The sequence below is a fragment of the Nomascus leucogenys genome, chromosome 15 (assembly GCF_006542625.1).
Source record: "Nomascus leucogenys isolate Asia chromosome 15, Asia_NLE_v1, whole genome shotgun sequence".
NCBI classification, from domain to species: domain Eukaryota; kingdom Metazoa; phylum Chordata; class Mammalia; order Primates; family Hylobatidae; genus Nomascus; species Nomascus leucogenys.
This window is the reverse complement of record NC_044395.1, coordinates 14571165-14597390: the sequence shown is the minus strand read 5'-3', so window position 1 is coordinate 14597390 and position 26226 is coordinate 14571165. Positions and strand designations below refer to the sequence as shown.

At 54.3% G+C, this 26226-nt stretch overlaps 1 protein-coding gene across 1 annotated transcript; it reads left to right on the top strand.

Annotated features, from left to right (window-relative positions):
- The first annotated feature begins 5977 nt into the window (after window positions 1-5977).
- OAF (out at first homolog) lies at window positions 5978-25593 on the top strand. The gene is made up of 4 exons (XM_003253283.3): window positions 5978-6507; window positions 20792-20926; window positions 22490-22670; window positions 24519-25593. The coding sequence occupies exons 1-4, from the start codon at window positions 6277-6279 to the stop codon at window positions 24791-24793; spliced, it is 822 nt and encodes a 273-aa protein (XP_003253331.1). The 5' UTR covers window positions 5978-6276; the 3' UTR covers window positions 24794-25593.
- The last annotated feature ends 633 nt before the right edge of the window (window positions 25594-26226 follow it).

Here is a 26226-nt window from a genome sequence, read left to right as displayed (position 1 = left end):
TTCTTTTGTAGCCTCTGGATTCAAACACAAATGCTGTGAAATAATTATAGCAAGAGGCAGAGGGTGAAAGGCACCTGAAGAGCTACCATAAAGGCAATCCCAGGGCTTCTCCCCAGCTTCCCAATCTTAATTCATGGTGCCACCGCCCACGCAAGCCAGAACCAGGAGTTGCCCTTGACTGCTCCTGCTCACTTGCCCCCAGTCCAAAGAAACATCAAATCCTACTCCCACATGTTGCTGAATTCCAACCCCTCTCCACACCCCTACTGCCACCACCACCATCCCACCCACCAGCACTACTCGTCATGGCCACAATCCATTTCCCGAGCACAATCTTTTCAAAATACAAGTCTGATCATGTCACCCCTTATATAACACCTTTCCATGACTGCCCATTGATCTTAGGAAAACAAAACAAAACCAAGCCCAGTGCTAATATTGCCTCCAAGGCCCTGCGTTTCTTGGGCCCTGCCAAACTGCCCTGCATGATTTCAAGCAACTCTCCTCCCCCATCATGCCCTAGTTATTTGGTGATGAAGCCCACCAGACTCAGATCCTGTACACAAGCTGTTTCCTTGGCCTGGAACATTGTCTTTGCTGGTCAATGTTGATTCATCTTTTAAGATTAGGCTACACCTGGAAAAGCCTTCCAAGAAGGCCTCCTGGTCTAGGCTAGACTCTCCTCTAATTCTCCATTATAACAATTACAATTAAAATATTTTGTTTTGCTATGATTTTATAGCCTGCTTCTCTTGCATGTTCCATCTCAGGGTAAATAATTGTTGCATCTGCCTTGTTCCACTGCTGTACCCACAGCATCTAGTGCAGTGACTCACTCTTCACATGCTAGATGACTGAATGAACGAGTGAATGCATGAGTCTGGGGGTGGGGAGCAGGGAAGACCTCATGGAGGAACTAGCATGGAGGAGAAGAGGTTATGTTTGGTACTTTTTTCTGTTTGTTTGTTTTGAGACAGAGTCTCGCTCTATTGCCCAAGCTAGAGTGCAGTCGCATGATCTTGGCTCACTGCAACCTCTGCCTCCTGGGTTCAAGCAATCCTCCTGCCTCAGCCTCCCGAGTAGCTGGGACTACAGGCACATGCCACCATGCCTAGCTAATTTTTGTATTTTTATTAGAAACGGAGTTTCACCATATTGGCCAGGCTGGTTTCGTGCTCCTGACCTCCTGATCTGTCCGCCTCGGCCTCCCAAAGTTCTGGGATTACAGGCGTGAGCCATCGTGTTTGGGACTTTCAAGAGTCAACGGGCAACATGGAGCTCTGTGCGGTGTCAAAGGAGGAGACGGGCCCTGGCTTCAGAATGCCAGGCTTCTAATCTGAGCAGCACCACTTACAGCTGGCCTAGGTTCTTTTGTAGCCTCTGGTTTCAAACACAAATACTGTGAAATAATTATAGCAAGAGGCAGAGGGTAAAAGGCACCTGAAGAGCTACCATAATCAATGGACTGAGATCTGCCTTGACTTGCAGCTCTGATCATCCAGGCTTCCTTTTCCTTCCTGAAAGTCATGGATCCAGCCCACCTCCATGACAACTTCCCTTCTGCCTGGTTTTTCTACCTGGAAAGAATGGCTTCTCCACGCCTACCCCAGCCATCTCCACTTCTCTTCCCTTTCCACTCAGTATCCCCACCAGCTGTCTCTCCAATCCACTTTCCCACCACACCCTTGGTGGATGGAACTTCATAATTGTGTGATGGCAGAAAGCTAATTTGTACTTCTGTGCTGGCAATGAAGTGTCTGGAGCTTTGCAGTTGACATTGAGAAGCAGAGGGGATCCCTCACCCCATCTCTGGTTCTCCCTCAAACTCAAATCACAAATCCTCCACTCTATCTGCAAAGGCCCAGAGACAGAGGGGCTGTAACCCAACCCAAACCAAACAGCCACTCACAGAAAGTCATGGGAAGAAAAAAGTCTTTCCAGTCTTGCAAAGACAAGCACCTGGTGGTTCTCTCCCTGTCTCTCGGTAAAGGTCATTGGTTCAGTTTCCCTTTCCACCTCCTGCAGGGTCTTGTCAGCACCTGTTTTCTTGGGCACAGACGGTGTGGTGTTTCTCTTCCTCCCAAATTAAGGCACACTCAGACCAAAAAGCAAAGGGGAGGTGCCTCGCGAGGTTTTGCTGCTATCCACTTCTCAGTTTCAGAGGTCTTAAGACCCATAAAACTTAGACACCTAAAGAGGATAGAGAGGAAAAAAATGTTTCTTTTTTATGTATTTATTTTTTTCTTTGAGACCAACTCGCTCTGTTACCCAGGCTGGAATGCAGTGGCACGATCTCAGCTCACTGCAGCCTCTGCCTCCTGGGTTCAAGCGATTCTCGTGCCTCAGTCTCCGGAGTAGCTGGTATTATAGGCGCCTGCCACCACACCCGGCTAATTTTTGTATTTTAGTAGAGACGGGTTTTGCTATGTTGGCCAGGCTGGTCTCGAACTCCTGACCTCAGGCGATCCACCCGCCTCGGCCTCCCAAAGTGTTGGTATTACAGGTGTGAGCCACCGCACCCAGCCAAAAAAATGTTTCTGAAAGAATATGTGTATGCGCATGAGTACACATGTGGCAGGGGGTGAGAGGGAGACTTGTATAATCAGAGATTTAGTATTTGATACAATGGGAAAGAATAAACAGAATTAAATAATAACAACCACCATTTATTGGATCTGTACCATATGCCAAACATGTTGCGAAATGTTTTATGCGCAACGTTTCATTTAATTTTCAAAGCAACCCAGTGAGGGAGAAACGTGTGCGCCCATTTTACAGTTGAAGAAACAGGCTCACTGACACACAGCTCATGAGTGGGGCCAAGCTCCAGGACTGAGATCCTGATGCCCATTTTCTGAGCCACTACTGGCTACTGCTTTCCAAGGGCTAGAGATGAGAAAAAAAGGAAATTGGTTTATGGTGTGGCAGAGGTCTTGCGATGAGACATAAAGAACTCTCTGACAATGAGGGCTGTTTGGTTGTAGTCGGAGTAATTAGGCTTGTTAGAGCTCTTCCTCTGAGGGCCTTTACATTTAAGATGAATGGATGCTTCTATGCCTGGATGGTTTGAGGGAAACGCTCTCTGTTCCCAGCACGGGGCTGGCCTGTTTGAACTAACTGACAGCCTCACTGGGGATACAGGATTGCCACACGCGAAACCGTTAGATAACAGGAGAAGATAGCGCCGGATGTGAGCCCTGAATGAGACTGGCAGAAAGTGAGGGCTACCGACAGGCAGAGGCTACTGTGGTTCAAAGCAAGGGCTTTGTGGTCAGGCGGGCAGACTTGTGTTTGAGTCCCGGCTGGCTCTACTGCTTTTGTGACCTTGGGTACGTTGCCTAACCTCTTTAAGCTTTGGTTTCCTAGTCAGTAAAAAGAGCCTAAGAATAGAACCTACTTTGGATGGATGCCATGAAAATTAAATAAGATGATCCATGTAAAATGCTTGGCACAGAACCTGGACATAATCAAAATACAATGGGGGAGGATCTGCTATAATAATGACTATTGTTGGAGTCCAGAGGCGGGAGACAGCGGCGCAGAGCAGTGGGCTAGGTCGGTGGGGAGTCGAGAAAGTCTTCCTGGGAAACCTGAGTTTTGTCCTGGAGCTTGAAGAGGTGGTCAGGTGAAATCAATAGGAAGGCATAGAGACGGAGGTAGGCAGGGCTCGTGTAATGAAGTGAGATTTCAAATGCCCTATCACTTTCAAAGAAAAATCTGGTTTGATCTGTGGTTGAAGTAGAGAAGGAAGTTGACTATGGGGAAGAGGTGGGAAAGGGATGAGGTCTTCCATCCTTGTTTCCAAACCCAAAATGCGAACAGAGACAAACCTCAGGGACCTAAACAAGAAATCCGACATCCGGGGCTTCTTTGCCCACTTCTGGGCTGTTGTGGGAGGAGAAGGGGTAAGAGCCTGGGAAATGGCTGAGGGCAGAGCTGGTGGCGGATGGGGACAGGACCTGAAACAAGGGAAGTTAAGAAATGTGGGCGAGGCCCTTAATGACTGTGTGGGCTGACTCATGTGGGAGACCTAGCTTCAAGGCGGCATGGAGATCCAGCATCCTGTCAGGCGGGAGGCCAATTTCGAGACCCTGGGCATCTCTAGTCTAAAGGGTTGCCAGCTAAGAGTGGGAGTCCCTAGGGGAGCAATCCTTGTGCTAATCCAATTATTCCCTAACAGCCTGCCTTATCTCCCTGATGTGAAGATGAACTCCTTAGGAGCCAGGTTCTCCAGGAAAGATGCTGCTTGTTTCAGACGCTCTATGCTTTTTTTTTTTTTTTTTTTGTAGAGGCGGAGTCTTCCTCTGCCACCCAGGCTGGAGTGCAGTGGCGCAATCTTGGCTCACTGCAACCTCTGCCTCCTGGGTTCAAGCAATTCTCCTACCCCAGCCTCCCGAGTAGCTGGGATTACAGGCGCACACCGCCACACCCAGCTAATTTCGTTTGTATTTTAGTAGAGATGGGATTTCACCGTGTTGCCCAGGTTGGTCTCAAAGTCCTGAGCTCAGGCAGTCCGCCCGCCTCGGCCTCCCAAAGTGCTAGGATTACAGGCATGAGCCACCGTGCCTGGCCCAGACGCTCTATGCTTAAACATCTGCCAAATACCCGCTGTCAACCACTTATGTCGAGCATCATGTGGGCCTTGTCAAAAATGTTAATCCTCAGTTCTTTTCCCTAGAATCTGATTCCATGGGTTTAGGGATTTGGGGATCTATTTTCTAACAAGCATCCAGGTGATTCTTCAGGAAAGGCAAATTTGGAAAAGGCTGACTTGATAGTCTCTTAAATTCCCTTCAGTCCTAAATCTAGGAAGCAGAGAGTGTGTAGCAGGAAGGGCCCCTGGCTGATAACAAGAGGCCGATTCTAGCCGGACCCTGCAGTTCACATGGCCCTGTGCTCGGGAAGCCCTAGAAGGGAAGGAGGCTGCAGAGAAGGGAGTTTTCACCCATCAGTAATCAAGGACCCAAGAGAATTGAAAATGGAAGTCAGGGAACAATTGGTTTTGAGCATCTTCCTGGGGCTTTTTCCCTTGCCTGGGACTAGCAGGACACTGTAGGTCTGAGCAGCTTCCACGATACACAGGGGGACACTTAAGCCCAAAGAATTTTTAAAACGTGCCTAAATTCCACAACTAATCAGAGGAGGCAGCAATCCAGATCTCCTGGTCTTCACCGTCCTCATTGTTGGGGTGCACCGCAGGGCACGCATGTTTCCTTGTGGCTTGTGGGAAAACCACTGTCTTAGAGCGCCAGCGTCCCGAGTCCCTGGAAATTCTCCCAAGTGACCTGGAATCTAACATTTCCCTGGATTTGCACAGTCTATGATTGAAAGAACCGGGTCTGCGGTGGTGGGCAGGACTGAGGAAAGGCCGTGAAAGCGGGAAGCACGGGAGGCAGGACTGAAAAGGAAAGAGGCACAGGGGCTCACAAAACCTGAGGGCCGCGTCCCAATGGGTAACCTGACCCATCAAGGTCTAACACCTGGCGGTGGCAAAGCTGGGCGAGAACCCCCGATCCACCTTCCCAAGGTGGGGCAGGGAAAAGGCAGAGTGCGAAGCGAGGTCTGATTTTGCAGAAGCTTTTTAGAAATTCGCTGTCAGAGAAACTGAAAGACCAAACAAAACCCCTAAAAATCCAAGCCAGATTATTTCATCCACGTGGCACAAGAGCAAGCCAAAAAAAGGGGAGGGGGGGTGGCGGTGTAGGGCGGGGGAAGAGTCACCCGTCCCGCCCCTGCTGGAAGGAAGGGATTTGCCGGGAGAGCAAACTTCTGACACCGCCTGGGTCGCTGACTCCGCGCGGCCGGGAGGGAGGGAGGTCGAGGAGGCCGCTCGCACAAAGCCGCGGAGCCGCTGCCCCCTCTCCCCGCCCCCTGCTCGGCCAACGCCGAAGCGCGGAGAGCAGCCGCGGGCCCTTTAAGGGCCGCGAGGTGCGCGGTCTCTTTAAGGCGGGTCCTGGTGGTTTCTGTTTTCTGAAGGAAGTGACGGGGGGTGGGATTGAATGAAAAGTGCAAAACACAGGCTCGCAGCGCTGGAGCCCGGGGCCGCGGAGCCGCGCCGGGGCAGCGCCGTCTCCGCCTCGGGGCCGCCGGGGGCGCGCTGCCGAGTGCTACCCACGTGCGTCCGCGCCACCTCGCGGGCCACCCCGCAGCCAAGGCCCCCGGCGGAGCGGCTCCCGGGCGCCCCGAACTAGCCCCCAACTTTGGGCGAAGTTTGCCTGCGCCTCTCCCCGCCCCCACGCGGCGCGCCGGGGCCGCGGACGGCAGCGGCCCCCGGGGATGCGCCTTCCCGGGGTACCCCTGGCGCGCCCTGCGCTGCTGCTGCTGCTGCCGCTGCTCGCGCCGCTGCTGGGAACGGGTGCGCCGGCCGAGCTGCGGGTCCGCGTGCGGCTGCCAGACGGCCAGGTGACCGAGGAGAGCCTGCAGGCGGACAGCGACGCCGACAGCATCAGCCTCGAGCTGCGCAAGCCCGACGGCACCCTCGTCTCCTTCACCGCCGACTTCAAGAAGGTGAGCCGCCCTCACTCGCCGGGGTGGCACCTTCAAGCCTGAGCCCCCCGGGATCCCAGGCGCCCTCTTGCCTGCAGACGGAAAGACGGGCCCAGGAGGGAGACGCGGCTGGCCCAAGGTCACGCCGGGCTCTTCTCTACACCTCTTTGCCCACTCCCCAGGGCCCACCCCTTCATTCTCTCCAAAGAACCCCTCTGCTGCCCTTTCTCACTCCCTCCTCCAGCGCTCCCAGAGCCCCCCAGGTGCTAACCCTCCTTCAGAACTCCTACTAACGACTGGACTCCCTTCTTGGAGTCATTCCCGTGTGCTCTAGTGGGAAAGTCCTAGGCGAAGTGTTCTCACTGTGGGCTCTCACTGTGGGTTCTCGCTGTGTGAACTAGAGCAAGCAAGTCTCTTTCCTCCTATGGGCCTGGCTTCTCACCCCTGTACAGGGCACTGAGGGGTCTGCGAGGCCTCCCAGCCCTGACATTTTGGAGTCCCTCTTTCACCTCTCCCTCTGTTTCACTTTTCCGGGGAGAGCTGGTTGCCCCTGGTCCCTCTCAAGCCGGGAGAAGCCCTGTCTCCTCTTTGATCTGGAAGGCTGGGGGGCTTGCAGCAGGAGGATCCTGGAGAGAGACCCCAGCTGAGGGCCCCTCCCTCTGGGAGAAGTGCTGCCCTTCACTCCGCCTGGCAGAGAAGCGAGCCAGCCCCACTATTTTGGCCCAGATTAGAGTTAGGGAGTTAGAGACTAGCCCGCTCGTGTGTGTGTGTGTGTGTGTGTGTGTGTGTGTGTGTGTGTGTGTGTGTGTGTGGTGGAGGGAACAAGAAGGGCCTTGCACCCAGGGGGCTGGGGGATTATCAGGAAATGGGCCTGGAAGGATGGTGAGTGACTAACAGTGACCCAGCAGCAGGAAAGCTGGAGGAAAAGAGGGTGGGTGAGTCTTAGGTATTCAAAAGGAGTGTTCTGTCTCCTTCCCCCAGCTAAAGAAAGGCCCTGTGAGGCTCTGTCCCTGGGGGAGTGCAGGGGTGAAGCAGATTCGATATCTGGGGGAGCCCCGGGCCCCTGGGACCCTTGCTGAAGCTGCCTGTCTTTCCTCCCTCGTAGAGACAGAGCGCTTTAGAGGAGAGGTGGGGGAGTTTGGGGAGTCAGTTAGGGACCCAGCCAGATTGCCATAGTTAGCAGGGTGAGTGGTTGGGCTTGACCGCTAGAAGGGGGTGGGGTCGGGGGGTGAGGCTTGACCGCTGATTGCCCCAGGGCCACAGAGTTGTCACTGACATTGGACATAAGCAGGCAGATGGGGGGGGTGGGGTAGTGAGCGTTCACAAATGGGAAGACTTTGTAGCCCATCCTTACTCAGCAGGCCTAAGCTAGGCTCTCAGATGCAGGTTGAGAGAGAGGGAAGCTGATAGGGTTGGCTTCCCCACTCTGCCTCCCCACCTAAATCTTAGGAGAATTTTATCAAGTGTGTTCTGTTCCTGAAAAGTCTATGTTAGTGGCTGGATCCATCAGGAATTGGGGATCTAATCTTCTGTCCAAGCCCTTTGTCCTTGAGAGTTAGCCTTAGGCCAGGCTGTGAGGCTCCCACCCCCACTGCCCACTGGACATCATCTTGTGGCTGCACTAGAATCCTGCAGAGAGACTTCCCTGGCTGTGGCCAGGACAGTGAAAGGCAATGGGTAGGGCTGAGCTTTTATAGCCTTTAGCTACAGCTGGAAGGTTTTTATTGCTGTGATCTGAAGGGAGAGGCTAAGAAGTGCCAGGTAGCTGTGATGTGATGGCAGTAGTGGCTGATGGCGGGGGTGGGGTGCTGGGGATTGGAGTGAGGGTATGCTGGGCATCTGACTGCCCAGTTAGAAAATGCATTTGGAGATTGCGAGCACCTCATTTGAATCCCTACAGTGGTTCAGACCTCCACCCGGGTTTCTGAAGTCTGATTTTCAGGTTAGCCTCTGACCCAGAAGCTACCATTTCATACCCACCTCTGGCATCTCCAATTTCATCAGCAAGGGAGGGAATTGGGAGTGGAAGACACAGAAAGGAAACCAGCTTTCCCAAGTCCCTTTAACTCCACGTTTCTCCATTGGCCTAGGACAGGGTGGAGTTGGAGAGTGCAGTGTGGGGGAGAATAGCCTTACCCTCACCCAGGCCACTCACTCACTGCCTGCACTGGCCACAGCAGCTTCTATGTCCAAATCCTTCTAGGGTGGGTCACCTCTCAGTTCTCAAGGCCTCATGCCTCATAGTCTTTGTCAGATTTCCACAACAAAGTTCGGTCTAGAAGGAATGATTTTTCCTATAAGAAAAAGACTTGGGCTGGGTGTGGTGGCTCACATCTGTAATCCCAGGAATTGGGGAGGCTGAGGCAGGCGTATTGCTTGAAACTGGGAATACGAAATCTTCAGGCCAAACGAGACCCCTGTCTCTACAAAAAAATTAAAAATTAGCTGAGCACGCTGGTGTGTGCCTTGTAGTCCCAGCTATTCAAGGAGGCTGAGGCAGGAAAATCACTGAGCTGCAATTGTGCTACTGCACTCCAGCCTGGGAAGTCGTGCTTTTTGTGTTTCTTGTACCAAACTCATTTGCAGTGGTTTGGGAAAAGTCCTAATCTACTTGGGAAGAGTGATGTTTGCCATTCGATCACTTTGGAGAGAAGCAGTCCAGACTGAATGAGACAGACTTGGTTTACCACTTATTAGCAGGTTCACCCTGGGCAAGCTATGTGATCTCTCCAGGCCTTCATTTCTTCATCTGTAAAGTGGGGATAATAATAGCACATATCCCACGGTTAGTAGTGCCTATGACATACTCACTCTGTATTAGATACTGTGTTAAGTGCTCAAGACATAGGAGCCGTTAGCTTCGCTAATTGTGCCTCACACAGCATTTCAGCAAGGATCCTCTCTGCTAAACTTGGACTCAAAGACATTGAACAACAGACCCAAGGTCATGCAGAAAAGTCAGTACTAACCCTGGAGGAGCCTTGAGCTCTTCATTGTAACCTTCTCCTTGAAGTTCCAAAATTGCTGGCCAGCCCCTCAGCGCAGGAGCAGCCAGCCTTGTCCTGACAGTCCACCCAGGGCAGCAGTGAACCCCCCCGTGTGGGATGGGACCAAGGCCTCTGTCTGATTCCCAACCCTATCCAGCCCCCTCTCTCCAGCCCTTCCCACCCGTTTGCCTCTACCCGCGTCAGAGTTCCGACAGTCTAACTCTTTCCCACGCTACCACCCTGGACCTTGATGCAGCAAAGCAGTCACAGTCATCAACCCACTGGAGGACACATAGCCTGGAGCCCAGGTGAGGCTTGCAGACTCAGTAGCTTGGAGCTATCAAATGGCCATCATGCATTACTGCAAGCCCTGCCCAGAAGCTGAGTGAAAGCCATCAGGCTGACTGAGCCGCAGCTCTGAAAGAATGCCACAGTTCTGAAAGAATGCCACAGCTCTGAAAGAATGCCACAGCTCTGAAGGAATGCCACAGCTCAGTGGCTCCCAGCTTTGCCGCACCTCACAATCACCTGGGGAGCTTTGAAAACTCCCAGTGCCTGGGCTGCACACCCTACCAGTGAAATCAGAATATCTCAGGACGAGAGTCAGGCAGCCGTCGTTTGGGTTTTGTTTTTTCTTTTAAAGAACCCAGGTGATGTAATCCCAGCACTTTGGGAGGCCGCGGCAGGCGGATCACAAGGTCATGAGTTCGAGACCAGCCTGGCCAATATGGCGAAACTCCATCTCTACTAAAAAATAAAAAGTAAAAAAAATTAGCTGGGCATGGTGGCATGCACCTGTAGTCCCAGCTACTCAGGAGGCTGAGGCAGGAGAATCGCTTGAATCCAGGAAGCGGAAGTTGCAGTGAGCTAGGATCGCACCACTGCACTCCAGACTGGGTGACAAAAGAACCCAGGTGATTCCAGTGTGCAGCAAAGTTTGGAAACCACTGGCGCAATTGCTCTAGGGGAGGGGAGGGAACCTGGAGAAGGAGCCAGGTCAGGTTAAATGAAGGTAGGGCCCAAACTCAGTCACATATTTGAAACCTGTCCTCTTACCCACACTAATCCTAATGTGTTTTGAGCAGCACATATACTTTGGGCCTAATGCTGTGTGCCCTCAGTACACGAACTAATTCACAGCCACCCTCGGTGGGCAGCACTCTCCTTTATACTCCACATCCTATGGGTGTAATTAGCCCTGGATGTACATAATCACTGGCATATCTAATCATAAGTGTGTCACTGTCCCCTCTCTCTAACCTGGCTGTTTGACAGCCCTCCTGGTCCACCTCCTGGAAGCTGGTATTCCTGCCAATTGCTCTTTTACCTCTGTCCCCCAGTCCGAGTGGCCAAAAGCTGGGAAGAGGATGAGTCGCACTCCAGGCTGCCTGCCTTGGGGCTGACCGGATGGGGAGGGTGATACTGACAGATATGAAGAAGGACATGTGTGATGGCATCAGGGTGGTGAGCGATGGGGGGCCCTTTCCTCTCCCAGCATCAGGGAGGATAAGGAGACACAGACTCCAAAAGTGTGGAAAGAGGGGATCCTGAAGGCCCACAGCCAGAGCCTTGGAGGGAATAAGCAAGATAAGGGGAACCGTACAGCTGTGTGAGTCAGCTCAGGGCCACTTCAACGGGACGAGGACCCATGGAGGTTGGAAGCTTGAGCCCTGTCCTGGGCACTGATGAGTGAGTGGGAGCCAGAGGAAGGGATAGTCCAAAGAATGCTAGAGCCCCTGTGCCAGGGGGCCTGGTCTGGGGATAGGGGAGCAACACGGGAAGCCTTGAGGTGCAGTCAGTGAAGATGTGGAATGTGCAATGTCCACGTCGCCACCTAAGAACCTGTATCCCAGGGAGATATCACAGCACATAGATGTGGGACTGAGAAGCTTTCAGGGCCCAGTCTGTCTCTACCCTGTCTGTGTTAGCACCCTTAAGATTTGGCGTGGAGGCATCTGATGGATGGAAAGTCTCCTTGGGGAGGAGAAGGCAGTGGAGGTGCTTTCAGGAGAGGCCCAGACTTTTCTGGAGCTCAGAGCATTTCCTCACAGGTATTTACAAGAAGTCACCAGATGTAATGACCAGGCTCACTGACATGGGGCTCCTGAGTCTAACACCTGTCCCTCCTCTGTGTGTGAGGAATTCCTCCTTAGATTAGGGATGGGCAGCCCTGCCTGAGGGTTCAGACCCCCTCCCTGGAGCTTGGCCAGCATCTTCCACCCCTGAATGCTATGTCCAGATGGAGTCCTAGCAAAAGATACCGGTAGGCCATGAAGACTGCCACCTGGGATAATGGAGGATCCTGCTGGGAAGCTGATGGGGAGAGTGAGTTAGTTCCCTCCCAGGCTTCCCAAGGCACAGAGAGGTGGTGGAGATAAACTTAGGACAGACTCATGTTCCGTAGGCAGAGGGCCCAGCCTTGAAGTGAGGATCGCATAGGGTCTGGAGGTCACCCATTGAGCAGTCCCTCACATCACACATGGTCTTATCTGATCCTCACTGCCACAGACAGCAGGAGGCAAATGGTGCCTCTCTGTGTAGATGTGCAGGCTGAGGCCTGGAGCTCTCAAGTGAGGCTGACAAGATCAAGCAGCTGATGACCCCAGATTAGGACCCAGAGCTCCTTCCAGTATATCCTGACTGCCTGTCTGCCATGGTACCATGAGTGGGCTCCTTCCAGTAGGCTAAAGAACGCTGGGGAGGGAGGTGGAGGGGAGAAGGAGGCTGGAAAAAACCTTGGTGCAGAGGAACAAATCCACAGAGACCCTCGTTTGTACAGACGTGGGATGGACCACTTCCCCCAAGCTCTTACCTCCAGCGGATGGAGTGTTGGCTACTTGGCCATGCCTGCAACTCCTCTGTCCCCTGCATGGCCTCTTGGGGAGCTGGGTGAGGGGGATGAGTTTAGAAAATATCTCACCAAGGCCAGGTGTGGTGGCTCATGCCTATAATCCCAGAATTTTGGGAGGCCCGAGGCAGGCGGATTACTTGAGACCAGGAGTTCAAGACCAGCCTGATCAACATGGTGAAACCCTGTCCCTACTAAAAATACAAAAATTAGCCAGGCATGGTGGTGTGTGCCTATAATTTCAGCTACTCTGGAGGCTGAGGGGGGAGAATCACTTGAACTGGGGAGGCAGAGGTTGCAGTGAGCTGAGATCACACCGTTGCACTCCAGCCTGGGCAACACAGTGAGACTCCATCTCAAAAAAAAAAAAGAAAAGAAAAGAACATGGCACATGGATACATATGTAACAAACCTGCACATTGTGCATATGTACCCTAAAACCTAAAGTATAATAATAATAAAAAAAAAAGAAAAGAAAAGAAAATATCTCACAGATACTGGTGAGCAATCACTATGTACGTTTTTTCCTGTGTGACTTGGCAAGTCACTTAACCTCTCTGAGCCCCAGGCTCCTTGCTGGTACACCAGAGACAACAGTGTGATGCTCGGGGCTCAGTGTGCACAGTGACTAAGAGGCCCTTCGCAGAACAGAGGCCCGCGTGGGCATGTGAGGAGCGAGGTGCCAGTGCCCGCAGGCTGGGAGGTCCCTCTACCCCACCGTTAAGCATGTTGCTGCAGCTGCTGCTTTTCTGCTGTAGGGACCAAAGCATCATGAGGAGCTAACATCCTTGAAGTTGGCAAGTGTTGAGGTGCTGCCACTAGGGATTCAGATAAAGGGCAGGGAGCAAGGGAGGCATCAGGGCTGGGAATGTGGGTGAGAGGGAAGCATGGAGACCCATCTTAGGAGCACTGAGTCAGCGGCACAGTGGGGCACAGTTGATCCACATAAAGCCTCACATTGTTCCTGCGGCAGTCAGGACAGTGGTGACCTTTGGGATTCGGCTGACAGAGCACTGTTCTGGGGAGGGGCTGGGGGCAGGAGCACTGCTCTGTGTGAGTGGTTGCGCTAATGCCCCATGACAAGCAGCCTCTGTCCAGGCCTAGCCCTGAGGGGATGCTGGCATCTCTCATCATTGGGCAGCCTAGGTCCCTGGGCACTGGCCTTGGGATGTGTGTGGCCTGGCTTTGGGTGGAATCCATCCACCCCGTTCCTGCTCGAGAAGCCTGGGCAGAGCAGCCAGGGTGCTTCCAGCTTTGCCATGGGGCTAGGAAGGCACTGCTTCCTGACTGGCTCTCTAGGCTAAACCCCCTCTCCCCTCCCCAGCCCAGCGAAGCCAGCCCCTTCTCTAGCCATGAAGCAGCCCCAGCCAGGAGCAAAGGAATAAATATTTAGATTGGCTCAGCCTGGGCCCCAGAATCACGCTCTCTGGTGTGACAGGAAGGAGACCAAGATGGCAGAGGACACTCCCAGGAGAGAGCGCCAGCTGTCCAGGAGCAAGGGGGCTGGAAGAGTGGGAGGGGGGCAAGTGGCTTTGTGTGGCCCTAGAGTGATGACCTGCAGCCTGGGCCATGACCAGCACTGGACAGTGGTGGCTGGAAGCAGGGTGTGGAGGGAAGGGGCGGTCTGCTGCTCTGGCCCCCTTTGCTTTCCATTCCCCTGCAGGCAGGCCTCCCCTCAACCCCCAGGGCTTTCTGGGGAGGGGCTGAGGAAGAGTGCCTGAAGAGTGGGGCCAGCTAGGGGCCATGATGGGAAGGCAGGGTGCCAGAGGAGACCAGGCAGGCTGGAGCAAGGTGATGACATGCAGTGAGAGTGTGTGCCTGTGCATGCATGCATGTACACGTGTGTGTGTGTGTGTACACGTTATGAGAAGTGGCATCGGGAGGAGGGGTGTGAGGAGAATCGAGCAAGTGCGGAGGGTGATGTGGAGTGTGCCCTGACACTGGGCATGAGATGGGGAATTCACAGGGGGGTGGGCGTGGGGACTGCAGAGAGGGGTATGATGAGAGGGTGGGGAGCCGCCTCTGCCGGGAATGGGGAGACTGAGGGAGGAGACAGGCCCAGATGCGCCCCTGTGGAGGGAATGGGAATGTGGAACAGGAGCCACTGGGAGACCTTGCGGGAAGGAGACTGAGACCCAGCTTGTCTGTGAAAGAGGATGGTGTGCGCAAATGGGGAAGCCGTGTGAGCCTGTGCGTCAGTTCAGATTAGGCTCGGCCGTGAGTAACATAAACCCCCAGGAACAGCGGCTGAGGCTGTGGCCAAACAGCCTGTTTCATTCTTCCCAATGTTATCTGAGTCTGGAAGCCAGTCAGGGCTGGTGTGACAGCCCCGCTATCCCCTGGGATCCAGGGGCTCCCTCCCCACCCTCAGTGCTGAGCACAGCATGTCTGCCCAGGGGTGCCCTGCCGTCTCTCAGCGCATTCCCCCAGTGCAGCTGAACCAGAGCAGCCTTCCCTCTGGAGACACAGGTGGATCCCAGTCAGACTGCATGGCTGGGATGGGCACAGGGAGGAGCTGAGTATCTGGACAAGGGCTACAGTGGGGAGCCAGAATGAGCATGAAGATCACTGGATTCAGAGTCAGGAGGTCTGGGCTTCTGGCCCTGGCTCTGCCACTGTGTGACTCATGAAGGTTACTTCCCTGCTGGAACCTCACTGGGCCATGAACTAGATCATCCCCTAAACCTTCTAGATGCCAAAATAGCAGCTGTAGCACTACCAGCCTGCAGGAGCCCAGCTACAGGCAAGACCAAGAAGAAAGAGTGTCTGCACATTGGAGGCCAGTGAGTTGATGGAGGCCCTAGAACATTCATTCGTTCCTCCAGCTACTAAGCATTGAGCCCCAGCTGTGCGACAGACCCCAGGGCCACCACGTGAATAGGCTAGAGTCGCTGCTCTTGAGCCAGAGGCAGGTCACAGAGGGCCTGGATGACTTACTGCCTGGGCAGAAGGTGCTCCGTGAGGACAGAGACCATCTGCCTGGGGCATTGAGATCCAAGGCACTCTCACAACCTCAGGCGGAGTCTGATTCAGCTCCAAACCACAGGTACCTCATGTCACCCCAGGCTCAAACCCACCAATGACTTCCAGGGAGGCACAAGAGGAAGCCTCCCCCTCCTCAGCATGGTTCAGACCCTGTGTCCTGCTTGTGTCCTGGCCCCTTGCCAGCCTCATCAGCACTCACTGCCCTCCCCCTCCTCCCCTAGTATATTCCCACCACTTTTCTCTGAGAACTCTTCCATGCTGTTGTTCATTCATCCTTCGTGTATTCCTTATCAGATGTTTATTGAGCATGTGCTGTGTTCCAGGGGGCAGGGATGCACTTCAAGCAAGCCACTTTTCCCGGCTCAAGATGTTGAGTCTGGAAAGAAAGACAAGTAAAGAGGTCCGCGCAAACACAGTGGGAGCGGACAGCGGGATTCACGCTCTAGAGGCAGTGACTGGGATTGGCCAACTCTGCAGAAGGGCTGGTGAGGGCAGCACTGGGAGGGCAGCCAGAGGAGGGTCGCTTGTGAGCTGAGACAGCTGTAGGCAGCTCAGCTGTAGACAGCTGAGCACAGGGCATCCCGGCAGAGGAACCTGCTCACGGAAAGGCCTAGGGGTGACACAGCATCGCTCATCCTGGTAACTACAAGCTCTTCGGTTCAGTGCGTGGGAAGTGCAACAGTTGCTGTGAGCAGGGACCTAGGATGCCAGGCTCTGGGGGTAGGCTTTCTGATGAGGACAAAGGGAGCCCTTGAAGGGCATTCGGCCACTCGGGTGATAGTAGCGTGGAGGGATGATTGGGTGGGGCATTGGAAGACTCACGACTCGCTGTCTTCTGTAAATGCCTCATTGCTGGAAAGCCCTCCATCCTTTAACTGTCAAGGGCCAATGAGGCGTCCCTCACTGTGCGAAGTCTTCCCTCCCTCATGCCACCCGCAGCCCCAACCTTAAGGGGACAACAAGCACTCCCTCATCCACCCTTTACCTCCATTGCACTTGGAGTAAACCTCAACCCTAGGCCTATTGTTTGCTGACTTGAGTTCTCAGAAGTCAGCCTCCTCCACCATCCCCTGGAAAACAGGAATCTGTGTCTTGGCCAAGGCCACTCCCCTGCCCAGGTGCTTGTGAAGGCCCTGCCCCAGGTCATGCTAATCAGTGCTCTCCCACTGATTGGCTGATTACTTGCAAGCCCCAGAGGAGTCACCTGACCTGTCTAGGCCGTAGGTACATCTAGAAAAGAAAAATCTTGGCTCCTGGGTCTTCAGGAGTGGAGTAGATTTCAGTTGGAGCAAGGCAGACATAGGGCCAGGAATTGCAGCAGCAAGAGAGAAACTGAAAGTTCAGCCCACTGTGTTCTGAAACCTTTCACTCATTTATTCCCTGCAACAGTCCCTCGAGGTAGATACTGTCGTTTTACTCATCTTGCCAATGTGGAAACCATGGTAGAGAGAGGTTAAGTAAATCCCCTCAAGGTTATGTGGCCAGCAGAGGCAAAGCCAGGATCTGAACATGGGTGACACTGGCTCCAGAGCCTTTGTTCTTAAATTCTGTGCTATCTTAGAGCCCACCTATTCCTTACTTAAAATACAGACGAGGACCCTAGCAAACACTATTTCCCTGGGGTACTTGCCACACCCTCTGCGTGGCCTAGATCCTGGCCCTGGATGTGGTATACTCCAGTTCTTCCAGGTAGGCTGGAGGTTCCTGGAAGCTTGTGGGAGAAGGAGCCTTATAACAACTTCCCGTCTTGGGGGCCCTAGCCTGGGTCCTGAGCCTCGGGAGCCTGCCCACAGCCCCTGTCATGGGCTCTCCCCCAGCTAAGCATCTGCTTTAGGTGTTAGGCCACATGAAGTACATCATCCCAACAGATTCCTGGGCAAGGAGGAAGGCTGGGAGCCAGGCTTCCATCTGGCCTGGGCTTAGCATCTGAGGGGACTTTCACCCTTCCCTGTGAAGGTTGGAGGAAGGGGGGCCCCAGAACCTTGCCAGGGAGTCTGAGGTGCGAGGAGTGGAAAGTGGGAGTGACGCTGGTCAGGATGATGGAGCCCTGTTACCAAATAGACCCAGAAAGTAGGGCTGCCCTCTCCTTCTCAGGAATCAGCAAGTGGAATGTGCTTTTCTGGGGAAATAGGACGAAAGGGCTGGGCGCAGTGGCTCATGCCTGTAATCCCAGCACTTTTGGAGGCTGAGGCGGGCAGATCACCTGAGGTCAGGAGTTCGATACTAGCCTGGGCAACCTGGTGAAACCCTGTCTTTACAAAATACAAAAATTAGCCGGGCATGGTGGTACATGCCTGTAATCCCAGCTACTCCAGAGGCTGAGGCAGGAGAATTGCTTGAGCCTGGGAGGCAGAAGTTGTAGTGAGCCAAGATTGCACCACTGCACTCCAGCCTGGGTGACAGAATGAAACTCGGTTCCAGAAAAAAAAAAAAAAAAATGAAGAGAGACTGGAGAATTGGGGTTTAAAAAGTCCTGGCAGAGGCCGGGCACAGTGGCTCACACCTGTAAGATCCCAACACTTTGGGAGGCCGAGGCGGGCGGATCACGAAATCAGGAGATCGAGACCATCCTGGCCAACATGGAGAAACCCTGTCTCTACTAAAAATACAAAAATTAGCTGGGCATGATGGCGCATGCCTGTAGTCCCAGCTACTCAGGAGGCTGAGGCAGGAGAATCACTTGAACCCGGGAGGTGGAGGTTTCAGTGAGCCCAGATTGCACCATTGCACTCCACCCTGGCAACAGAGCAAGACTCTGTCTCAAAAAAAAAAAAAAAAAAAGAAGTCCTGGCAGGGCAGGCAGGTGGGTTAGAAGGGTATTCCTGCCTCCTCTTCTCCTCTTATTTGTGTTAGTTGCAGGAACCACGAGCCAGAGCTGCCACATTCCCAAGGGGGACTTAAGGCAGGCTGCCGCCAGATGGGCATGATGGGGAGCAGGTCCTAATCCCACCTCTGCTGCTGGCCAGCCCAGGCATCAAGGGCAGACCCCACAACCTCTGTGTGCCCGAGTTCCGGTTTCTTTAGCTGAGCATCAAGGAGATGAGACTCGCTGATCCAAGAGGCAATTATGCATTCTGGTTAAGAGAGCTCAGGCTTTGAAGTCAGACTGTCTGGGTTAAGATCCTGGCTATGTTTCCTCTTAGTCCATGACCTTGAGCAGGTTACCCAATCCAAGCTCGGTAACAGTCATAGCTCCTACCGCCTGTTGTAAGGATTTTAAAGAGGATCATACATGCTTTTGACCCATGGAAACAATGTTTTTTTCTCTTCTAGTTATAAATTTCAATAACTCTTTTTCCTATACAAATAGGAGATACAGAGGGAATCCTCTCAGTGAGAAATTATCATTCCCTTCCTGCACCCCCAGTCAGTTCCCATTGTGACAGCATTTTGTTACTGTCATTGATGACATTATTAATATAGAAGCAGGAAAAAAGCTCAAATAGATTTCTTTCATCCTCTAGTCTGGTCTGAAAGTTCAAATACCTTCTCTTGCCAATGGTAGTCAGGCGATGCCACCAAGCAAAGAGACCCCTGAGCAGCCCTGAGACTTCCAGGTATTTCATGCACCTGCGGTATTGGAGAAGATGCTGTGAATATCCAGATAGACTTCTCTCCAAAGAGTCAGAGCTGAAAATACCGGGGAAGTGGTTTTTGGATCCTTCCTGGGGGATCCTGCCAGGGACATGGCCTGGCCCAAGCTCTAGCAGGGGAAGTCTGGTATCAAGTCTCACCTGGCAGGAATTGAGCCCAGAATGGAATATGCTACAGGCAGAGCAGCCTCCCGTCTCTCCTCAGCCGACCTGAGTGAGGGGAAGATCAGATAGCCCAGGCTGGCAGGACAAGGAGATTGCAGCATCATGACCAAGAAGGGATTTCCTGTTGAGAGGAAGCAGGGGTTAAGCTGAGCTCTGATTCACCTTCCTCACAAATCTCTGGGATCATAAGGAACCTAATGGAACCTTCCTCAACAGCTGAGCCTCAGTTTCCCTTTCTGGAAAACCTCCCCCTATACTTCCATACCTCATTGTTCCAGAGATCATTTACAATAAAATCAAATAAGAGAAACTCTCTGTAGAGTTAAAGGACTGCAGAAATACATGGGCATTTATGAGATGGCATGCACTCGTTTGTTGCAGACCACCTACGATGCTTGCTGGTCACCTACAAGAGTAATCCCAGCTAGCGCTTACCCCATGTGAGAATCTTCCAGATAACTTACTTAGTCCTCACCACAACCCTGTCACATAACTAGGATCATCCCCATTTTACACATCAGAGAAATTAGGGGAAATCCTGGAGGACTCACTAATACATTGCAGCTTCGGGGCGGAGCTGTGAGTCCCTTGCTGCTTGTACTGGACTCCAAGGGGGCCGCTCAGAGCCTGTTGCTGAGACACTTCTGTTCTCACGGGTGTACAGCAAGTACTCAGTGACTGTGTGATGGGGGGCTGGGGCCCAGGCATTAATAGATGATCCACAGAGCTGTCATTCTAAGTCTCAGTGCAGAGCCATAGGGGTTCCCAGCAGAGAATGGTCACTGAGGCCAGGGTGCCTCCACCACAGGAGGGGTCTTGACAGATGTAGACCACTTCTGACTGGGACCCACTAACTTCTCACTGGGAACAGAGTTAATCAAGTCACAGAGATGGGTAAGAAGGCGAGGGGCCACTTCTCATGTGGTGAGCGGTGTAGGTGGGTAGAGCACAGGGCTCCAGCAGCCAGATAGGGAAGGGGGCCCCAGCCCACCCTACAGCTGTACTCCCTCCATCCTCCTGCAGACCCCCCATTCACACAGTGAGTCAGTAACAGGAAGGAGCCCTTGGACTGCGGCAATGCCATTAGCGACCCCATGGGGGAAAGGGGAAGTGGGGAGGGAAAGGAAGAGGCGAGGCATCCTAGCTCCCTCAGGCCGGAAGGCTGCAACAGCTGCAGCCAGCCTCCTGCTCTGCCCTCACCCCGTCCTGGCCCCACCACCCCACTCACTCAGAGGTCGGTGGCCAGGAGCCTGGCCAATCAGAAGCACCAAGGGCATCTTGAGACCTCTCCCCAAATCTACTGAATAAGAATGTCTAAGATTTCTAGCCATTACAACTACAAAAAAAAAAAGAGAGAGAGGAACTCTGGAATCGGTACTGGAAAAGTCCAGCCCTCCTCCATGATGCCCTGGTCAGGTGCCTGTAGAGGCCCTGACCCACCCTGATCAGGGTGACGTTAAGGGGCTCTGCCCAGAGGAATCATCAGCTGGGAAAAACTCTAGTGGTTCACTTTGCCAATTTTCCAGGAGGCTTTGGAACATTTGGGGTGTGTTCTTTAAGTCACGGGTTTAAATGGAAAAGATAAAAATTCCTAGACCAGCAGGAGGGAGGTGTCTGTTGCCGGGCAGTGTCCAGGCATCCTCTTCAGAGGCCAAGCTGAGCACCCGGTGGGCCAGTGGGAAGGTCCCGCACCCTCCAGCTGTTCCCATCCTCCTGCCCTTCTTCAGGATGTGAAGATCTTCCGGGCCCTGATCCTGGGGGAGCTGGAGAAGGGGCAGAGTCAGTTCCAGGCCCTCTGCTTTGTCACCCAGCTGCAGCACAATGAGATCATTCCCAGTGAGGCCATGGCCAAGCTCCGGCAGGTAAGTGCCCCACCAGGCCTGCCTGGCCCCGATCCCGACCCGCAGACCCGGCCCAGATCCCATCCCACAGACCCGGCCCAGGCCCGGCCCAGATCCCGTCCCGCAGACCTGGCCCAGATCCCATCCCACAGACCCGGCCCAGGCCCGGCCCAGATCCGGCCCACATCCCTCCCGCAGACCCGGCCCAGATCCCGACCCGCAGACCTGGCCCAGATCCCATCCCACAGACCCGGCCCAGGCCCGGCCCAGATCCGGCCCACATCCCTCCCGCAGACCCGGCCCAGACCCGGCCCAGATCCCGACCTGCAGACCTGGCCCAGATCCCATCCCACAGACCCGGCCCGCTCCCTCCCACAGACCCGCCCAGATCCCGTCCCACAGACCCGCCCAGCCCGGCCCAGATCCCGTCCCGCAGACCCGCCCAGATCCCATCCCGCAGACCCGCCCAGACCCGCCCACATCCCTCCCGCAGACCCGGCCCAGATCCCATCCCGCAGACCCGGCCCAGACCCGGCCCACATCCCTCCCGCAGACCCGGCCCAGATCCCGTCTCACAGACCCGGCCCAGACCCGGCCCACATCCCTCCCGCAGACCCGGCCCAGATCCCGACCCGCAGACCTGGCCCAGATCCTGACCTGCAGACCCGACCCCTGCAGCCAGCCTAGCTCTAAGCTCTGATCCCCCAACCTTAGCCCCCCACCCAGCTCCTCATCTTCAGGCTGTTCCTGGACCCACTGCCCTTGACTCGCCCTCATCCCTGGTACCCCATTCACCCTGGGGTCCTGAGCCCCTGATTTTGCCACAGGCCAAACCTGACCCTAGAGCTGCAGATCGCTAACTGAATCCCAACTCTCAGATTTCTCCCGTCTGGTTCCAGCACCTTCCCATGTGTGACAGGCTAGAGGCTTGGGCTCTGAGGTCAGATCAGGCATCACATCTCCCCCGTCACTCATTAGTTGGGTGACATTGGACAAGTTATTTTCAAAGCCACAATTTTCTCATTGAAACTGGGTTATGGGGGAATTCAGTGAGCTAACATATATAAAGTGTTCAAGACCCTCAAAGCTGCCGGCCTGCTCCTGCTGTCTTCTTAGACCCAGGGCCTCGCCCCAGCCTCATCTGAGTTCCCTGGCCTGTCCAGCAGAGCCTGCCCTGGGGGCCTCCTCGCCCCTGCGCTTTGCCTGCTTTCCCAAAGGGACTTGGTTCCCTGGATGTTGGAAAGTACGTGATTCCAGAGGTCATATGCCCTGGCACAGATTGCCTGGCCCACCCACCTCCACCTCCCATCCACACCTCAGCGTTCTCCGTCAGGACCCAGAGGTCAGCCCAGTGGCCAGCACATAGTTTGGGAAGCATCCATTCTGGGTAGAAGCTGAAAAGGCTCGACTGTACTCTAGGCATCAGTTTCACTGCCAATTGGAGAGGGGTGGGGCTGCCACCCTGCAGATGGCCCCAGCGTTCTAAAGGCAGTCAGCCTGGGCTTGCCTGACCTGGAGGGTCAGGGGAAGATGGAAAGGGAGCATTCTGAAGCCAGGTAGGAGTGGCTTCTCTCCCACGCACAGAAAAATCCCCGGGCAGTGCGGCAGGCGGAGGAGGTTCGGGGCCTGGAGCATCTGCACATGGATGTTGCTGTCAACTTCAGCCAGGGGGCCCTGCTGAGCCCCCATCTCCACAACGTGTGTGCCGAGGCCATGGATGCCATCTACACCCGCCAGGAGGATGTCCGGTTCTGGCTGGAGCAAGGTCGGCTGGGAGCTGGGCACTGCCCGCTGCTGGGCGGAGGGAAGGGGTCGGGGAGACAGCACAGAGCAGTGGAGGAGGGCAGGGCATCATTAGCCGAGTCTCATCATTGGCCAAGACTCGTCATTAGCTTTTCCTTTGTTCAGGAGACATTTACTGAACACCTACAGGGATGTATTGACACAGGAATCAGGGATGCAGACACTCAGTTCCTGTCCCCCTGCGGGGTAGATCTGCACAGAGTTAAGTGTGATAGAGTACCATGATGGCTGCAGGCGTTCAGGGAGGGACTCCCCAAGCAGGCTGCAGTTGGTCTGGGAAGGCTTCCTGGAGGAAGTGGTGCCTGTGTGACTATTCAGTGAGAAGATTCAGCCAGAGGAAAGGGCCCTACTCCAGGCAGGGCACACAGACTCTGTTAGGCCCTATGAAGGGAGATTCCCAGGTACTTCCCCTTGTCCCTGCCTTTAGTGAGGACACAGAGATGGGACCTTCTGTCATGGGAGTGGGGCACAAGGACACCCTGCCCCCCTCCACTGCCACCTCTCAGAAATCAGCTTCGGGCCCTCCCTGGTGCCGGCATCTCTGCCCCAAGATCCTTGGGAGCTCCTCTCCATGCTGCATGGTCTCTGCCTTCCTGACCTCTGTGACCTCAGCACTGACCCCTCTCTGGGTACCTTTCCCAGGACCGCCCTCAGGTCCTCTGTGTGGAGGGGAGAGGGCTGTGCCTTCTGCCAGCCAGCTGAGCACTGGAGAAATGCCTGCTCCTCCTAGGGCAGGCCCAGATTTAGAAATGCCCAGCCAAGCTGTGGTCTTGCCCTCCACACACATACACCCTCCCCCATGGCCTGCACCCCAGACTATGCCGCAAGCTTGACTTAAGCATCCTCCAGAAGCTGGCCTCTCCCATACAGTCCCTGAGCCTAATCAGGGCCTGTCCCTTCCGTCTCCTCCAGTGCCCCAATATGCACCCTTTCCCATTTGATCCAAGCCCTGGCCACCCTGACCTGCCCTGCCCCTCTGTGGGTGTGCTTTGCTGGCCCTTCTCTGCCTAGCCCTACTCAGATGTCACTTTTTTTTTTTTGAGACAGAGTCTCGCTGTTGTCCCCCAGGCTAGAGTGCAATGGCACGATCTCAGCTCACTGCAACCTCCGCCCGGGTTCCAGCAATTCTCCTGCCTCAGCCTCCAGGGTAGCTGAGATTATAGGTGCCCACCACCGTGCCCAGCTAATTTTTGTGTTTTTAGTAGAAATGAGGTTTCACCATGTTGGCCAGGCTGGTCTCAAACTCCTGGCCTCAGGTGATCCACCCGCCTCGGACTCCTAAAGTGCTGGAATTACAAGCATGAGCCACTGTGCCCGGCCAGATGTCACCTTTTTTAAGAAGCCTTCCTTGACTTCCAACCTTGTCTCCCCATGCCTCGATCTCAGCACACTCCAGGATGGTGATTTTTTAAAGCACTGGGTGGCAGTGTGGCCGAGTGGAGGCCTTGAAACCTTGACCAGATCATTAAACGCTGGGTCGATGTTCTCATCAGTAAAACAGGGATGATGATACTTAGCGCATGGGGTGATAGATGGAGGTACTGTAAGTAGAGCCCGTGGCACCCAGTTGATGCCCTACAGGAGGGTGATTCCCATTTAATCTGTTTCTTCCATGAGCGCAGCAAGAAGGAGCCTAGTAACCAGGTCTTACCTCTGTGTCCCATGGCAAGCTTGGAAATGGAGGTGTCTGTAAATGCCTGTTGAATGACAGAGGAGACCAAGTGGGGAATGGCAGCAGCCTCTGGCTAGGGGAGCTCCTTCCCTCCCTCCCTCCCTCCCTCCCTCCCTGATCCTTGCCTCTCTCCCCCAGGTGTGGACAGTTCTGTGTTTGAGGCTCTGCCCAAGGCCTCAGAGCAGGCGGAGCTGCCTCGCTGCGGGCAGGTGGGGGACCGTGGGAAGCCCTGTATCTGCCGCTATGGCCTGAGCCTGGCCTGGTACCCCTGCATGCTCAAGTACTGCCACAGCCGCGACCGGCCCACGCCCTACAAGTGTGGCATCCGCAGCTGCCAGAAGAGCTACAGCTTCGACTTCTACGTGGCCCAGAGGCAGCTGTGTCTCTGGGATGAGGATCCCTACCCAGGCTAGGTGGGAGCAACCTGGCGGGTGGCTGCTCTGGGCCCCCTGCTCTTCACCAGCCACTACAGGGGGTGACAACCCCCACCTGAGGCCTTATTTCCCTCCCTCCCCACTCCCCTGGCCCTAGAGCCTGGGCCCCTCTGACCCCATCTCACATGACTGTGAAAGGGGTGTGGCATGGCAGGGGGTCTCATGAAGGCACCCCCATTCCCGCCCTGTGCCTTCCTTGCGGGCAGAGAAGGAGAGAGGGGCTCCCCAGACCTACACCCCTCCCTCCTGCATCTCCCCTGGAGTGTTCACTTGCAAGCTGCCAAAACGTGGTGGCCTATGGTTGTTCTGTTGAACTCCTTAAATGTTTAGACCCTAAAAGGAGTCTATACCTGAACACCCACCTCCCCAGACACAACTCCCCTCCCCATGCACGCATCTGGAAGGAGCTGGCCCCTCAGTCCCTTCCTACTCCCCAACAAGGGGCTCACTATCCCCAAAGAAGGAGCTGTTGGGGACCCACGACACAGCCCCTGTGCTGGATTACAGCATGTTCTCATCTCTGGCCCCGAGGCTGCCTGTGGGGCGAGTGGAGACCCCCCACCACTGAGACAGATCACAGACCACGAGTGCCTTTCTCGGACCTGGACGTTGCCTCCAGAGCAGGCACCAGCTCTTTCCCTCTCTACACAGAAATATTTTTGTAAGGTTCTGGGGCAGGGAGGGAGCATGAAGTACGAGGAAAACTTGAATTCCAGATTTTTAATGCAAAGTATTTATCATTTCTACCAGAAATAAACGTTTTAAGTTTTTACTTGACTGACGAGACCCAGAGTTTGGAGAAAACTTTTGGCCAATGCTGCCACCTGGTGTCAGAAGTGTCCCCACACCCTAGCAGTGGCCTATCTTGGAACAACAACTTCGAAAGCACCTACTGTGTGCTCAGCCATTTGAGGAAGGAAGGAGGAGAAGGAAGATGTTACTAGGGAAGGATGAGATAAAACTTCTGCACCCAAGACAACGAGACAGACATAGCTGCAACCGTAGTAAGCCAGTCAGAAATGGCCAGTGCGAAGGCAAGAGATGGGATGGAGATTGGAACCCCGCTTCAGATCTGGGCTCGGCTACTTACCTGCTCTGCAGCCATGGGTCAAGTTGCTTGACCTCTCTGTGCCTCCACTCCCTTAGCTATACAATGAGCTTACTTAAGAGACCGAAGTGAATTCTTGCATGTCAAGGATCTAGCACATGGTGCTGGTAGCCATTCTTAGTATCATTACTATTAGTGAAAAAAGCAGACATTCCTGCAGCTATAAGCCTGACTCAATGAAATCGGACATCTGGAAGGCTCTTCACTTCCAAAGTATCTTTCAACATGAAGAGGCTGTAATAGGAAGTGCCGGGTAAGGGTTCTGGATGGTTCCAGAACGAGGGATGTGCAGGCTGCATGTATT